We start from the raw sequence: 17,345 nt of genomic DNA, 5'->3' as shown, positions 1-17,345 counted from the left end.
AAACAATGATTATTGCTAAGTACTGTCATATATACACATGGACGCCCGAAGGGGAGGTTAGGATGCGGCCCGATCCCTCCTCCCGGTTTACGAAAATGTATTAAATTTCTTAAGATTTTCTTAATACCAATAAAAATACCAAAAGTAATATAGCAAGCAGGGATTTGAGCCCCTCCCCCTACAAAATTTTCATCGGGTGCCCATGGGTCAAAGCATAAAACTATTTTTTTATAGGGAAAGAAAGAATGCAAATAAAGTACAAGATAAAAGTCTTTAGGCTACATCAATTATTTATCTGCTAAACAAGTATAATTTTATTAAGGTAGTGTTCAAATACTGAATATGTCGACTGACTAAGTTTGGGGAACCAGAACCAGTGGACCTCGCACGTGAGTGCGTGCCTGGTGAATAACGTAGTTTGCAAACTAATTGTGAAAACACATTTGCAGTTTGAAACGTAGGTATACCAACGTGTGGAATCCAAGAGTAGTTGGAGATAGTTCCTTACTCTTCTATGATTTCGTAGTTGTACTGATAGAATAACATGAATAGTTAATACTGGAATGAAAACAGCTTACAGAAAAAAAAAACTTTTACTAGGAATCAAACTGTACAACACAAGCGATTGTATGTAATATCTATCTTCGGAGGCAACTTGTAAGAGAAACATATCAGTGCTACACCAAAGAAAAAAATAAAAATAAGTCAATTGAGGTAGCAGATGTTCACTACAAATTTTCTGGTCTTTTCTAAATGTTTATAGTGTATATCTAATTTTCCAGAAAATATGATGAAAACTTATAGTGCCCAATTACCTAGTATTTTACGGCAAAATTTCCCTTTTTTAAAAAGATTTTTTCCAAGTATTACACCACTACATTTGGCGTTCAGCACGTTCATTAAAGATGAAATTTTCATTAAGTTCAAAGTGTATTTAGGCTGAAGTTCTGGAAAGTTGATTCGTAAGTTGATCTCGCCTGAGCGTTTGAGTTCGTACTAGTCATTTTAATATATATCCGATAATTACTTTTCTAGAAAGCTGTTAGCTTTGAAGATTTCATCATAGGACATTGTCTTTAAATTGGATTCTTTGGCTGATAATTGTATCGTTCCTAACGAGAGAAACATCAAAGATCACTGCACTCTCATACGGCGTCTTATTTTCCGATGAATTACACAAACTTCTTCCTCTTTTTATGGGTTTTATTGCTACTCTTTATTGGTGCTATTAACGTTTTTGTTCACTAGTATGTTCTTTCAATGACCTTTCTGTGCAACTTATCAGTACTGCCATTGATTTCGAGTCTTCTCTAGGAAATAAAACGAGAAGAACAACTTTTGATGTTTCGCAAGAAGAAAGAATACTTTCAAGTGTTTTCATATTTGCCAAATAGAGGAGTGAAAGAAATGTAAACAATGCCTGAAGGAGCATGAGAAAGCGAAGTGCTTTATCATGTAGCAGTTAATTGTTATGTTCAAAACTTAAAATCTTACATTGAAAATTAGAATGGTTTTTTTTTTTTTTTTTTTTTTTTTTTTTTTTTTTTTTTTTTTTTTTTTTTAATAGCAGTGACATTCAATAACAACCAAATATGGTTTTCAGTGTCCGTGCAGTAAGCAACTAGAAAACTCAGCCTTGATTGAATGGCATAAATAGCACAAGACAAAAAAAAAAACACAATTTTATAAATCTACTGTGATTGCAATATTTAAATAAATCAACAATTTATCTTTTCCAACTGGTTTCAAATTCTGTGGGGGGACTTTTATACTGGACCTTAGCTTTGCGATTTCAGTTGTATATGCATTACTTGTAAAAATGAATTTTGCTTTACTGTTGTTGGGTACTCAATGTGTAACCTGACAACAAACCAGAAATGTTGTATTGCACTCTGACATATTAGCAAATTGACAAAGTTTTTTTTTTTTTTTTAATTTAGCGTCCTTTTCAGTATCAAAGCTACATGGCATATGGAGCTACATTATATGGTGTAATCAAATATTGCAATACGTTCAGTGCTCTTCTACTGGGAATCAAACCCTGGATCCCATGCAACGGTTGCGCGCACGGTGCCCACTAGACCAATGAAAAAAAAGTAAAGATTAAAATGACGTGGTGCTTAAGTACTTACGGAGTGGTACCTACACAAGTCATAGCTAATACTGTATTTTCAAATATTTCATTGGTACATAAAGTTACGTGTAAATACAACAGAAAGCTCTTGCTAATGGTAGTGCAACTCACTTCACATGGCACCTGCTGTACGTTCATTTTACTGATGTTCAAATTCCGTTTACAACTAACGCATATGTTTTTGACCTTTGACCATGCTCAGAGTTTTCGTTAGACAGAACATTATATCACAAAATGTGTCACCGAAGGTTTAGGAAGTGAAAAGAAATTTAGATGAAAATAATGATAAGTTAAAATGCAAGAAAGATTTGAATGGTGGAGGAGGGATTAGATCCAATCTCCAATTTTTTTGAGAAATTGAGTTAGAGGTCTATTGTCTTAAGTGTCCCCGACCGAGCGGTGAAGTCTGTTTGGGTCACAACCTACATCCTCCCAGTAAAAAGTGAAGGCGAATATCACAATTTTTGCAAAACTTGCAATCTCCACTACCCGGTGCGGTTCAAAAGTGACAATCTCTACTTCAGCCAATCATAGGCCCGCTGGCGTCAGACGTTGCCATGGCAACCGTGTCGTTTGTCTGGAATCGTTCCAAACTTCCTCAATAGTTTGTAATGAGTCAACAAGTCTGTACTAGTTCACTAGTTCACTAGTTCACGTTCATTTTCAAAACTTGCAATCTCCAATTTTGAAACAGTAATTACAAACAATGAGGGATTTTCCCTGGTGAAAAAACATGTTCAACCCTCTAATATTGCTACGATCTACTATGTCAAAAAATCTGTACGTTAAAAGCTTATGGGGTTTACGAGATATCAATTAATCGCTCGTCCTGAAAAATTCGGCCGAGTGGAGATTGCCATTTTTGAATCTACACCCCTCATATGAATCACACAAGTAGAACACGTTTTGATCAAAGTTGGGGCAGAAGTATGGGAGGTCAGAACATGAAGTTATAATAGCATGTGGTATTTTTAGAGGGGGGGGTCACACTATGTGTATTTCAGAAAATTCAAGGACTAAAAGGGGATTTGTAAAGTTAGGGTGTTAAAATATGATGAAGGGGTCAGTGGATTAGTTCCAAACCATGTCAGCTTCTGGTGAGCTACGTCGTATCATCATGTTTTCTCAGTGTTCTCTCGTTCTTCCTCTTATATCCTCATTCGACCTCATTTCATCCTATTTTGTATAATTATTCACTTTCATTACTCGTGTGTCTTCTTTAGTTCAGAGGGCATACGTGTAAAACGCTAAATTAAATAGTTCATTCAACTTCCTAATAACATTGTAGCACCATACTAAATTTGAGGAATAATTTTCAGTAATACCAAACTTTCTTCATAAAATTCGTTCCTAAGTAACTGTAAAATATCCGGTGGAAATTCGTCTTTATGGGTCATAGTACAACAAAGAAAACTCAAAGAGGTCGATCACTGCAAGTATCTAGGAAGCATGTTGACGAAAGGCATTTACTGTACCAAATATATCAGGCCAGGAATCGCCATAGCTAAATAAACATTAAACAAGAAAAGATCACTGTTAACTAGCAGACTTAATATTAGAATAAGGAGAAATTTGTTCAAATGCTATATGGAGCCTCGGACTGTATGATTGAGAGACTTGGACCTTACGAAAACTAGAGAAGAAGAAACAGGAAGCTTCGAAATGTGGTGTTGGGGGGAAATGGAGAAGATAAAATGGACAGAGAGAGAAAGAGAGTAACAAATAAGAATGTTTTGAAATGAATAGGAGAGAAGAGGACGCTTCTAGGTAGTATTCTTGGTAGGAAGATCAATTGGATTGGACACATCCTAAGAAATTGTCCTTTTTCAAACCGCCATAGAATGAAAGATGGTAGGAAAGCGAGGAATAGGAAGAAGAGGAGCACAACTGATCGATGATTTGAGGAAAATAGAAGAAAATATTCGGAGTTAAAAGGGAAAGCTTAAGGTCTAGAAACGTGGAAGAAACATTTTCATCCCCAAACCTAAAATAATAATAATAATAATAATAATAATAATAATAATAATAATAATAATAATAATAATAATAATAATAATAACAGTAAGTAACACGTTTTGTTTAGATAGAGCTCAGAATTATGTATAATTTTAAAAGGTCTATAGCTTTCGAGTTGGAACACTGAAATGTATATTTTTCCCTTACGATTCCAGCAACTTACAGATATTCAGCTTATTTTCAAAAGGAAACATTTCAATTTCATTTGTTTTTAATTTCGGAATTTATTTTCAGAGGTTTCTGAATCTTTGGATGTACTCTATCTGATTTTTGAAACGGGAAGGTTTTTGGTGAAATTGAAACCTAAAGTTAGTCATCTCTATCAAAAGGGAACGTGCCCAGCTCGTTCATTCACCTCTACTGGAAGTTAATAATCGCGAAACATCTTATCCCAAAGATTCGAAAACCCGTTAAAGGTGAACTATATACAAAGCTGTATGTTTATAAAACCATATATAAAGTTCACCTTTAACAGTTTTTTTTTTTAAGTCTCTGGGATAAGATATTTCTCAATTACTAAGATATATACTATAGCTTGGTGTATATATATATATATATATATATATATATATATATATATATATATATATATATATATATATATATATATATATATATATATATATATATATATATATAGATAGATAGATAGATAGATAGATAGATAGATAGATAGATAGATAGGTATAGATATATAAGCTTCTCAGTTGTGGAAGAACGCATTTTTTCGTGTGTTGCTAATACTGCTTGCTTATCTTGGTGTGAAGCTTGGTTTCCTCTATGAATTATCAGCTAATAATTCATTTAACATTAGAATAGTATTTAAGTTATATATAACTATATTCAAGTAAACTTATACATTTGACGATAATTTAGATAACAACTTCTTAAATTCCATTTATTTTTAAGCATAACTTGGGATAATACACACGAAATTTGCACTTTTTGACATTACAATGAATATTGTGTAGGTTGTAAGTATGAATAGTGTTTCTTTAAATAGATTTTCAATTACAAATTCGATTCTGCTAGTCAATTTGTGTACTTAAAGATTAATAATTAAAAACACTATATGCAATAAATACTGCACCGAAATATTGATAATATTTTTGTGCTCAAGTTAAGTGCTTTGCATTTTACTCAATTAACTTATTTACTCTTCGTTTTCTTCACGTGAATTTCTCGATTACAGAATACATAACAAAAAAAAAAAATGTTTCGTTAGTAATTCGCATTACCCCGTGGAAACCGATATTTTAAGTACAAATTAATCCCATTCTATTGAACATGTTTTGTTGAAAAGTAAGGTTAGTGATATTGCGAATCAAATTTAAGTTAGTGTACATTTTTTTCTTAAATGTATTGTCCTCATTATGCTATATTTTTTTATTTGTTAGCTTACGTAAAACTCAAAGATTTTCCATTTGTTAGCTTGTGTGACAAAATAAGATTTCTAGAGGAGAGGGCAGGGTTATGAAGTCATTTTTAGGATATGAAATTACTCTATACAGGAAACACACAATGCAAATTTGTATATGTTCACGCCGTTATAATTGTAAATACATCCCGATTAGACTTCCATGAGACTTAATTGTGTCTATTATAAAATTTCCCAAAGTTCTAAAAACACGCATGCTCAGAAGTACAAATTTAGTGAATGCATATATGAATGAAACGTCATGTTTATGAAGTACAAAGAAAATAGCGGAATGCTACTAATTTTCATTACTTTGAAAACAACTTACGAATGACTGAATTTTGTAGCTCAGAAGATATGGCATGTTCACATTCTAATGGTATTAAAGAATCTACTAGTTGCAAAAAAAAAAAAAAAAAAAGGAAAATACAGAAAAAAACTAGCTTAACTGCTCGTTATTTACCCAATATTGAATAAATTGAAATATTTATTTGACGTGCATTTAAGTTGCGACTTTTAGCTCGAGAAACTCGTTGACTGAAGTACAAGTTCCGAAAATTTCCTATTTTGAATTATGTCTTCAACCCGACAACTGAAAGGAAATATTACCTTTCATTTGATTTCACTATGTTAAATTTGTTCACGAAGAAATTAAATGTCGACTAAAAGCAGGGAATTCGTGTTACTATTCGGTTCAAAATCTCTGGTCGTCGCGAATTCTGTCGAGGAATTTGAAGCTTAAAATATACAAAACGATAATCATACCTGTTGTTTTGTATGGCTGCAAAACATGGTCACTTACTTTGAGGGAAGAACATAGACTGCAAGTATTTGAGAACAAGATCCTGAGACGAATATTCGGACCCAAGAGGAACGGGAATGGGTAATGGCGGAAACTTCATAACGAGGAACCACATAATTTATATGGTTTACCCAACATTGTTAGGGTCTTGAAGTCTAGGAGGCTTAGGTGGGCGGGTCATGTAGCTAGAATGGAAGAAAGTAGAAACGCTTTCAAAGTCTTGACTGGAAGACCAATCGGAAAACGACCATTAGGAAGACCTAGGCGCAGATGGGAGGACAATATTAAAATGGATCTCGCAGAGATTGGAATACAAAGTAGAAACTTAATGCAGTTAGCTGATATAAGTCAGTGGAAAGCTTTTGTGAACGCGGCATTGAACCTTCGGGTTCCATAGGCCATAGAGTTAGTTAGATAGTTATGTTAAATTTGTACAAGTGAATGATACACCCTTTGTACCAGGAAAAAAAAACATATAAAACTAGCATACTTTCGTGTCCAACGATTTAAAAGAACCATGTAATTAAACTTTTTTTTTAAAAAAATTTTTATGTGCCTATATGAAATGTAATTTCAGAATTTTGTACAAGACAATTCTGTCTAAACTAAACTAAATTTGAAACAAATTGTGAGAAAAATCACTATTTACGAAATTCCATGCGTTTGTGTTCATCGGTTTAGAAAAAGAATAAATTCCTGTTTTTCTCTTGTCCTCCACGTGTGTTAAGTGTGCTTCTCTTTTGTCAGATATGAAATAGCAGGTCTTTTAAAAATGTATTGACTTTTGCGCACTGAATAGCGTTAGTGTCAAAAATCTTAGGGCATATGAGTTGCAGTGAGTAAAATCTAATGTCATTTGACAGCTGATAGCTTAAGCTAGATGTGCACAATTTACTGGAATTCTTCTAATCATACGGAAGGTATTGCGCCTTCAAGATGGGTGAACTTTTCACAAAACTCTGTTACATTTTACAAGTGTACTTCGGTAAAGACAAAAATGCTTCACAGGTCCGTGAAGGAATTTATGTTGTTTATGGACAAGACACGTTATCAAAGTAAGATAAAAAGAAAGATGGTTTACTCCGCTTTAACTCTGGAAATCTCAATGCCGAAAACTATTTTTTTTTTCAGTGAGCGACCAATCACAACAAACGTCGATGATACTCTGACAAAAGTATAGCAAAACCGGTGTCTAAACATCCATCACCAAATAGTGTTAAACATTAGGAGAAAACTGACTACGAAAAACGAGCTCGACGTTTGGATGCCACATAATCTTACTTACAAGTAACACTTCCCAACTGTAACACTCCGATTTTGATAAAATTTGGCAGGTAGATACTACACATAAAAAAAAACGAATACGCTGCGGGACTTCCTCAACAATTTTTTATAGAGGTAGTTGCTGAGTATTTCAGATTTAATATCCATTGTCAAACTTTCTCTGTAAAAAACAAAAAAAAAAATGTTGCGTGAGTACCTCAGGATTCTGAAACATGATGTTTGAATAGTGCACGTACGAGTTTCTAAGTGAAGTGTTCATCCCACTACGGTCGGTCTCATATATTTCGGAGCTATGGACCTTTAAAGTTCATTATTTCGTGTTTGCGGCAGCCTATAACTTGGACAGGAAGCATTTGTGCACACAGGTTAGTCTATACTTTTTCTCTTATCTTGGTGTCTAGAATTACCTCCCAAACGTTGTCGGTGTTGTTTTGAAACATCCTGTACATACAAGGGTGTATCCAAAAGTTCCAGGACAGAATCTGTAAAATGAAACTTTCCTACCTTTGAAGTTAAATTCTCCATCACCTTCAAAGTACTCCCCTTTTGCATTAATACAGCGGTCCAAGTGTTTCTGCTGCCATGTTTGAAAGCATTTCTGGAAGTCCTTTTTTGGAATAGTGTCAAGTACCCGTTGTGATTCTTATTGAATTTCTGGAATGGTGTCGAACCTTCGCCCCTTCATTCGAAGCTTCAGCTTGGAAAAAAAAAAGTCAAAGGAGGCCAGGTCAGATCAGTATGGGTCATTAGGAACCACTGTCATGTTGTTGTTAGCCAAAAAAAACTGCGCCACTTTAAAAGACCGGTGTGCCGGTGCGTTGTCGTGGTAGAGAATGAGGTTATATTTATGCCATTTTTGTGGCCTTTTGCAACGCACATTTTCACGCAACCTTCTTAGAACATCACCGAAAAATCTGCATTGACCGTGCTTCCATTTGGGACAAGTTCCAGGTGTTCGGTCCCCTCTTCTTCAAAGAAACAAATGAGCAATGTATTCAATTTGCTTCTTTCCATGTGCGCTTTTTTGGACCTTGGAGAGCCAGGACTCTTCCATTGAGAAGACTGCAGTTTAGTTTTTGGGTCGTAGGCATAAATGATGATCTCATCGCCTGTAGTCACGTTGACAAGAAGCATGGGATCGTTTTTCACAGCTCCTCACATATCTGTACTCGACAGTGTTTTTGATCCTGGGTGAACACTCTCGGCACGAACTTCGCTGCAATGCGATGCATGTTCAACTGTTCAGTGATAATTCGCTGACAAGTTCCATATCCAATTCCAACCTCTTCACATATATCGTGTATGGTACGTCGACGATCGTTGTTCATAGCCGCTCTCACTTCTTCCACCTTTGAAGTAGTTGTTGCCGTGCACGGTCTACCCGATCGATCATCAACAGCAGTCGATGTTCTGCCTTTCTTGAAACGTCCAAAATACGCAAATGTTCGGCTACGCCTCATGCACGAATCACCAAAAACGTGTTTCAACATTTCATAAGTTTCACTTCCCGTTTTACGAAATTTGATGCGCACTCTTTGCTCAACTTCCGACATACCGCCGACATAAGAAAAATCACAGACGGCTAGTGCAACATACAGGCGAAAACACGTGCAACATTCAAGCGCTTCCACTTCAAACCACGCTACTCGGCACGCTGGCTCACAAGACACCACCGCATCACATCCTAGCGGGAAACTCGTGAACTCCAAGCGTTTTTCATGTTATGAGCACTGTCTTGGAATTTATGGATATGCCAACGTAGTTAGTCTTGCAGAATGATGTTCTGTGGGCGTCATTTTCAGAACACCCCATACATACATACATACATACATACATACACACGCACGCACGCACATACGCATGCTGATATATATGTGTGTGTGTGTGCATTGGGCGTTCTAAAAATGGCGCCCATGCTCCAGACAGCTGTTATTAAGGTCAGAATAATGCGAGAATGTAAAGCGTCCCATATACGTACACACTTGCATAACAAACACGCATGAAAGATTTGTTTCATAATGCATGTTGGGAGAATTTTTTACCCACACACTCACCAACATGCTGTCCAACTTACTAGAAGTAGTTTGAGAAAGGGAGGACGGAGACCGGGAAGAGTCGAATGGCAAGACAATATGATTGCTACCAACAAGTAGTAACCATCGAAGTCTCTTAAATCTACATGCCAGTACACAGGAATAAGTGTGAAAATAAAACTATTTTCAATAAGTCATCAGGCTCTTCATCACTGCTATGTTCATCTAGGTAGCTTCTGCTTACACGTGTTCATTCCTGATCCGATAAAAAAATAAAATTCGTCGTAGTACCACAGGTGTGTACCCACGGGGGGAGTGCGTCGGGGACAGTCCCCCAAAAATGATTTCCTGACCTCCCAAGTGACCAGCTTTTAAAACATCGTCGTAAGATTACATGGCTTCAGTTATTTAAAAATAACAAAGTTTCATACAATTAATAATTTACGGTACATTTTTTACCGATTGAAAAATAGCATGGTATCTCTTCTGCGTAAGGAGTGACCAAAAGCACAGGCTGCTACCACATCTGCTATAATCGATTAATCTAGTGCTCTTGTGTGAATCATGTCCAAATTGGATAGAAAAGTTTAGATAATGGAATTTTATTATTCCACACTGTTTATGATATTTTGTGTGTGTAATTCTTCTTTAGGTTCTGTGTACAAGGGCTTAGATTGAAATAGTTTCGCACAAAGGAATAACGTTTAGTCCGGCGCAGTAAATCTTGGCTAAGCGTAATATAAACTCGGTACATATTTTTGGAAAAAAAAAAGCTTTTAAAAAACAGTGTGTTTAGATTTTCGGACGAAAACAAAATTTTCGTGTTTTTAAGCAATCAAAATTTCTAGCTGTAACATATTTGTTTTTGGGTTTGTATATTGTAGCTGTCTCCCTTCAAAAACGACGGGCCCTCCTAGATAAACCTGCTGGCCAGGGGTGCCCACAAGGGGGGGCTATGACGCAAACTGCGTCATTGAAATATTTGGGGGGGTTAAAATCTATATAAATATGTTTGAGAAGGTGTAAAAATTAATCGAAAAGTTTTTTTTTCATGGAAGAACACCTACGGATAGGCAATTGAGTGGGGGTGCGTCATGGACATGAGGGGGGTGGGCACCACTGATATAGGGGTATGCAGACGATAACAAATGTCTTCCGCGGGTTGGAGATACATCTTCCTGCAGGCTGACTAACAAAATTCTTAACGACGTTCGATTAGACAGCCCCCTCACCTCTTCCGAATAGTCTCAAACGTTTATGCATTGTGTGTGCATTTTTGTACCCCAAGCAATTTTAACCCTTAATAGGAAACGCTATTTTCTTCGCTTACAGGAAATGTGTGTCTGTGAGACACGGACATGTATCAAGTAATATTTTTTTAAGAAAAACATATGTGTAATGTTAAATAATAGGAAGGTACTGAGAAAAACGATACCTTGAGTGAATCAGTGTTGCCAATGTAATACAAAGAAAAACCATACGTGTCTGACAGACACATATTTCCTGTTAAGGGTTAAAGTAGTCAAAAAACTAATTTTTGGCCTGTTTAAGAGGAAGTGCGTCAACAATTCTGATTGACGCCAAAGTTGTCTCAATCGTTAATACATCCTTTCTGTATGAACAATTTCTGTTTGTGCACAAGAGGAAGTATGAAATTTTGGCGTATCCAGTTTAGGCACCAGCCCCCCACCAAATGACGATTGATGCCAAAATGAACTCAATGTTAGTGCATCGTTTGCGCACATTTATGTAATCAAGATTTTTGTTCGTGTACAATGTTTGTGTGTGTGTGTGTGAAATTTCGGCGTATTTGTATTTCAGCACCTGCTTCCCCAAGTCTACAGGTTGGAGCCAAAATTAGTTAGGTTAGATTTTCGACAGCCAACTTTATATACGTCTTAAATGAAACAGAGGACCACGTAGAGGAACATAATATAATAATTTTATTAAGTTTCGACTTGACACCAAAGATAGCCGAATTTATTTACATAGTATAAAGATAAAAATGTACAGGGTCTACTGGCTAGCATATATATATATATAATGATAAAAAAAAGGTATATATTAGTGCCGAATCCGTAATTTTCAGAATCTCTGAGCCAAACAGCGACACTTCCGATGCCGTTTAAAACAAAATTAAGCTATTTCTGTCCAAAATGAAACATATTATTCCCCTGCGAAGAACAGTATTCTGTTAGTATTTTATAGTATCGAAAACTGAAGAATCTCCTTAAATCACCACGGTGCAATATAGTAGCCAAAATCTATAATCATTCTGAGATTTCAGTGAAGATATTGAACAAAATGTTGGAATAAGTCAAGTATATATTGTGTCATGTACAGGCATTCATACTTAATAGGCCCTAATTTAGGAAGTTAAGAGCGAGGATCAATCAATTGTATCTGTAATTGAATCCATTGAAGAAAATAATTACTCGCCGCTGGTCTTGTGGGTAATATGCGCCCCTTTGGTGCACGTGGTTTCAGGTTCACTTCCTGGTGTGACAATATTAACATTTAAACACATTGCGGTAGCTTGGATTCCTCCTAAAATGTAAGTTCACGTTTCATACAGCCTTGGCGTTGAAACCGACACTGAAGCTTAACAAACAAACAAAGAAAGAAACCAACACTCCATTGTAAACTGAAAGCAATTTTGATACACAATTATTACGTTTTTTTTTTATCAATTTGAAGTTGGGTGCAAGAGGAGTTGTAACAGCAATAGTCCCTGTGATACGCATTTGTATACATTCATTTACTCGAATATTATATATGCCCCATTCTTTGGGATATTTAGGTTAGCACAAAGAACCTCAAACTGAAGATTACATTAAGTGCACTAGATGCATTCAGCAACATACCAAGTTTTTTTTTTTTTTTGTCTTTTTCTGTTCATTTTATACGTCATGTAAGAGTTAACCTCTCTTCCAACTCTATAAAAATAATAATAATGCAATCATGCACAAGATTATGAATTTTCATTGTTTTTAAACAAAAGGACAATACTGAAGTCGTCTAACTTTTCGATTGTTTGCATGGGGTTCCCTCTCTTGAAATTTGCATTCGAAAGTAGCATCTTGTTTCTTTTCCTACTTTTTCGTGTTGTTGGTCTTCGTTGTTCTATTGTTTCACTTGCACACCAACAATAGTTACTTGCCTGTTATTTATAATTGATTTTCTCTTTGTTCTTTCCTTTTATCTTCCGGATTTATGCAAAATTTCATGAACGAACATTTTCAGCTTCTATGGGCTATTTTCCAATTCTTTTGTATTTTTTTATCTAAACAAAACGCACAGTTATTTTTTTCTCTATGTTTGTACTGTTGACTAAATGATTGTCTTCACATCATTAATTGTGGTTCACGTTTTCGAGCATGATTACGTTTCAAATGATTACAATACGCATACGGACCCTTATCAGCTTTACCAAACAGACTGTCAATTTCTTTTTCTTTCTTTTCCTAATATTAAAATCCTAACAACGGCTACCATTGACATACTTCTGTTGTGCTTAATAACTAGAATAATAGCATGCAGTTGACTCAAATCAGTTATTGGAAATATACCTATGAAAGTTTTTCCAGTCAGGAATTAAATATTCCTATTTTGTACAGTCATCACCAAATATATACTCGACTATGCAATTTATGTTGTAAATAACTTCAAAATAGAAACAAATATTTAATACATCTGCATGCTCTTGAGGTGGCGAGCACCAAACTAGTGTAAATTACTCTTGTAGTAACTCTTACTTCTTTAGTCTGGACTACTTTAGTAAAGTACTTCCGTAGTAATATACTCTTTTAAGTAACTGTTGGAGAGCTCAATTTATATTTACTTCTTTAGTTGTAACCAAAGTACTAACGCCTTTTTACTAAAGAAGTAAGCCATTTCTGCCCACTGCTGGCACGTGCATTTCGTTTTCTATCGAAAGCTGAAGCTTATCGGAAGGTGCACCTATGAAGAAATGCAAAGAATATGGGGTTGTAGTGAAGAGCAGGAAGTTGTTGGAAAAAGCAAATGAGCTTCATTCGTTAAAAATGCATTTAATACTAGAGGAATATAATGCAAAAGTGTTGTTAGTTGAAAGACAAAGATAAATCATAGAATAGCATAACCTTAAATTGAAAGTTTAAGAATGAAATGGAGCAAACTTCAGGTTCCGGTTCTTCAGGCAATACGTTCGAGAAGTTTATGTTTTTGTAAATAAATATAAATATGTTCGATATGTATAAAACATATTTTATTTGCTTGATATTTTTCTAGTGGTTTATGTGTTTTTGTTCTGCACATGACATAATGTTTGTGTATATTATTTCAGTATTAGTACATTTAATTTTTCTAATTACCACATTCTATTAATTTGTGTTAGCAAAATTATAATAGTAGACATCTTGTTTCTCTTAGAAATTATCAAAACACCTTTATTGTATAACTTTTTGCACTGAAGTAAGATATAATATGAAAATATTAATTTCCTAATTGAAAAAAAAAGAAAAAAGAAAAAAGAAAAAGTGAGAAACGTAACTATAAAAGAAATAAAAGAAGTGCATTATTAATTCATGTACACTAACTTGTTATTTTACTAGAAAATTAGGTAAAATTTTAATTAAAAATAATTGAGTATAATAGACCTTCTGACAGATTGCCTTGCAGCCTCTGCTTCTGTATGAAATGCATATTGGTTGATGTCGTTCGCATCCATAGCATTAAGGTGAAACACGCCTTCAGTTCTATTCCAAAGTAGTGTAGAACTGCAGCAGCCACAATAACATTCCCACACGTATTCTATTTATTTCGTATTGTTTTAGTAAGAATTTGGAAACGTTTCTTCCAACACCGAATGTACGTTCTATTACATATTTTGTAACAATACGGGCTCTAGTCTAGCGCCCTTCAGCTCCAATGTGGACTAGAAACACAGAAGTCATAAGATGTTTGGAGAGAGCATGTCCACTGTCTCCTTAACAAGCAACCTATCATACTGTCCATTATTAAATTCTAGTATTCTAGCAACTCTACTATTATCTCAAATGCGTGCATCATGTGTGGAACCCAGCCAACGGCTTACCATGTTCAAAAATTTCATATTGGTATCACAAATGATTTGTGTATTGATAGAAAAGAAATTTTTGCTATTTCTATATAGTTCTGCTTGTGCTCCAGAAGGACAAAGTATGGGTATATATACATAATCTATGACCCCTATGGCATTCGGCAATCCACCAATTCGATAGAATTCCCTTTTGTTCATTGATATATTTTCTTGGTTCTGTGCCATGGATACATACAGTGGCTTTAAGAGTCTTCATCCCGGCGAAATTAAAATACCGCTAATTTTACAGTAATTATGTGATATCTTCAAATAGATAAAAAATAATTGAAATATGGAACAAGAGCGTCCTAGACAATATTATTTTGCGTGAGGTACCGTTATCACAAGTCACCTAGTGGCTTTTAGTTTTCAGCTGTTTAGAAACGCGAAAATAAATGCCGATTTTCAAAATGGCTCGAAATCGAAAGCAGATAAGTGAGTCGTGATAACGGTTTCTTATGTAAAATAATATTGTCTAGGGCGCTCTTGTTCCACATTTCGATTATATTTTATCTATTTGAAGATATCACCTAATTATTGTAAAATTAGCGGTATTTTAATGTCGCCGGGATGAAGACTCTTAAGGCAATAGAACTGTGTATCACTCTGTTAAAAGCTCTTCCAGCACTTAGTGAGATCCCCTGCTACAATTTGATAAGTAAGTATATACCAGTGCAAAATATTTGCAAGCCACTAAAGAAGTTGCAACTAGGAGACAAAGCACGGTTCCTGTCAGAATTTTGCTACAGTTACGGCTCCAGCATACAAAACAGCGACTCAAAAGATTCCGTACGAAACCCAAACCGCTCTTTGAAATCATTGTCGCTATACATCGCAAATGGATCTCTTCTCTCCATTAAAAGCCTCATTCTTCGGATGTGTATTTCTTCTGCCATCTCTTTATATTCTTCATAGACCAGGTAATCCATAGAATTCGATATTTAACACACAGAAACCAAAGAACTCATTTTACTCTCTAACTTTACTCCTACTACTGCTTAAGAGTAAATTTTGGCCTTATTTACTCCTAAAGTTACTAATGTAGTAGTGTACTCTTCTATGGTGCTCTCTACCACTTGTGGAGTAAATAAATTTACTGCAGTAGTAAATGAAAATTTTACTTCTGTAGTAATTTACTCCTTTAGTTTCACTTACTCTTGGTTGATGCTCGCCAAATAATAATAATAATAATAAATTATTAAGTACACACACATGCGCATATATATATATATATATATATATATATATATATATATATATAGGGACGGACCCACGATTGTCTGAAGGGATGCACCAATATTTCCCAAAATAACCAATCACGCTGAAACTCTTCAAAGTAACATGTGACAATATTCTTTACCCCTGACAACACTGATGCATAGAACGGAGTGGAGTATATTAAAGAGGGTCACAAGCGTTGTGTAGAAAAAAAAAGGGTTTTCTTTCCTGCTGCTTTTCTTTTATAATTGACAAATGTCATATTATTTGGCTTGGCGAATTTCCCTTCAACTTTCAGAAAATGGAATTAATCTATTGTCTTTGAAAAGCTCTGCTTCTTTTTAAGCCCCAAATCCGGCCCTGTATACACACACACACACACACACACACATATATATATATATATATATATATATATATATATATATATATATATACATCGAAAAAAGACCGATATTAGTGTCAAATTAATAGTTTTCGGGGTCGCTGAGATGAACAGTGACATTGCCGATGGCGTTTAAATACAAATTCAGCCTTTTTTTTGAGGGAATGGGACATAAAACTAATTGAAAATGGTCGATATTACTGTCGAGTTAATAGTTTTCGGGGTACCTAAGTTGATTAGCGACAGCTACGATGTCTTTTAAGTCCAAGCTTAGTCTCGAGTGGGGGTTAGATCACCTAGAGTGAGTGCGAGCGAGTGACATAAAATGATCGAAAACGACCGATATTATTGTAGATTCCATAGTTTACGGACTCTCTTAGATGAGTAACTACACTCCAGTGCAGCTAAAATCCAAGAACAACCACCATTAGTACCCCTGGGGAGAAATGGTGACATGAAAAATAATAAGAACGAAAATTAAAATGATATTAAATCTTCAAGATTTGCGTTCCATGGTAATGCCGGTTAAGCTAAAGGAGACTGTGATGATGAGAAGTGAATGAAATGGTAGAATGAAGAAAGTGAGAGGAAACGTCAGAACACCGAGACAACCCACGTACAAGATTTGTCCACCACAACGTTTACTTGGCGCGAGCGTTGAACCAAGGACTCCATGCAGCATAGGTGAACGCTCTAATAATAAAAACGGTCGATATTAGTGTCGAACAGATAGTTTTCGGGGTCCCTAAGTTGATTGATGACATTTTCTATACCATTTGATTCTAGATTTAATCTGCATAAGCACTGAGGATCAGGAAAACGACTGACTCATCTGAAATGACTTTCGGAACAGTTGGTACCCCTTCAAGCTCTTTTTTTTAAATTTTATCAATTTTATTAAAGGCTATTTTGTGTTAATAAGGTTCCTCAATATGTATGCCAAAAGTAAAATATATTT

General features: G+C 35.2%; 1 protein-coding gene across 1 annotated transcript; it reads right to left on the bottom strand.

The window, feature by feature from the left end:
• Positions 1 to 8,798: 8,798 nt before the first annotated feature.
• LOC145687515 (protein GVQW3-like) lies at positions 8,799 to 9,206 on the bottom strand. The gene has a single exon (XM_081760984.1). The coding sequence runs from the start codon at positions 9,204 to 9,206 to the stop codon at positions 8,799 to 8,801; it is 408 nt and encodes a 135-aa protein (XP_081617110.1).
• Positions 9,207 to 17,345: the final 8,139 nt, after the last annotated feature.

This window comes from Thermobia domestica, chromosome 6 (genome assembly GCF_964235325.1).
Source record: "Thermobia domestica chromosome 6, izTheDome1.hap1.1, whole genome shotgun sequence".
Classification (NCBI taxonomy): Eukaryota; Metazoa; Arthropoda; class Insecta; order Zygentoma; family Lepismatidae; genus Thermobia; species Thermobia domestica.
Note: the sequence above shows the minus strand (reverse complement) of the source record. Positions and strands in the feature narration are given on the sequence as shown.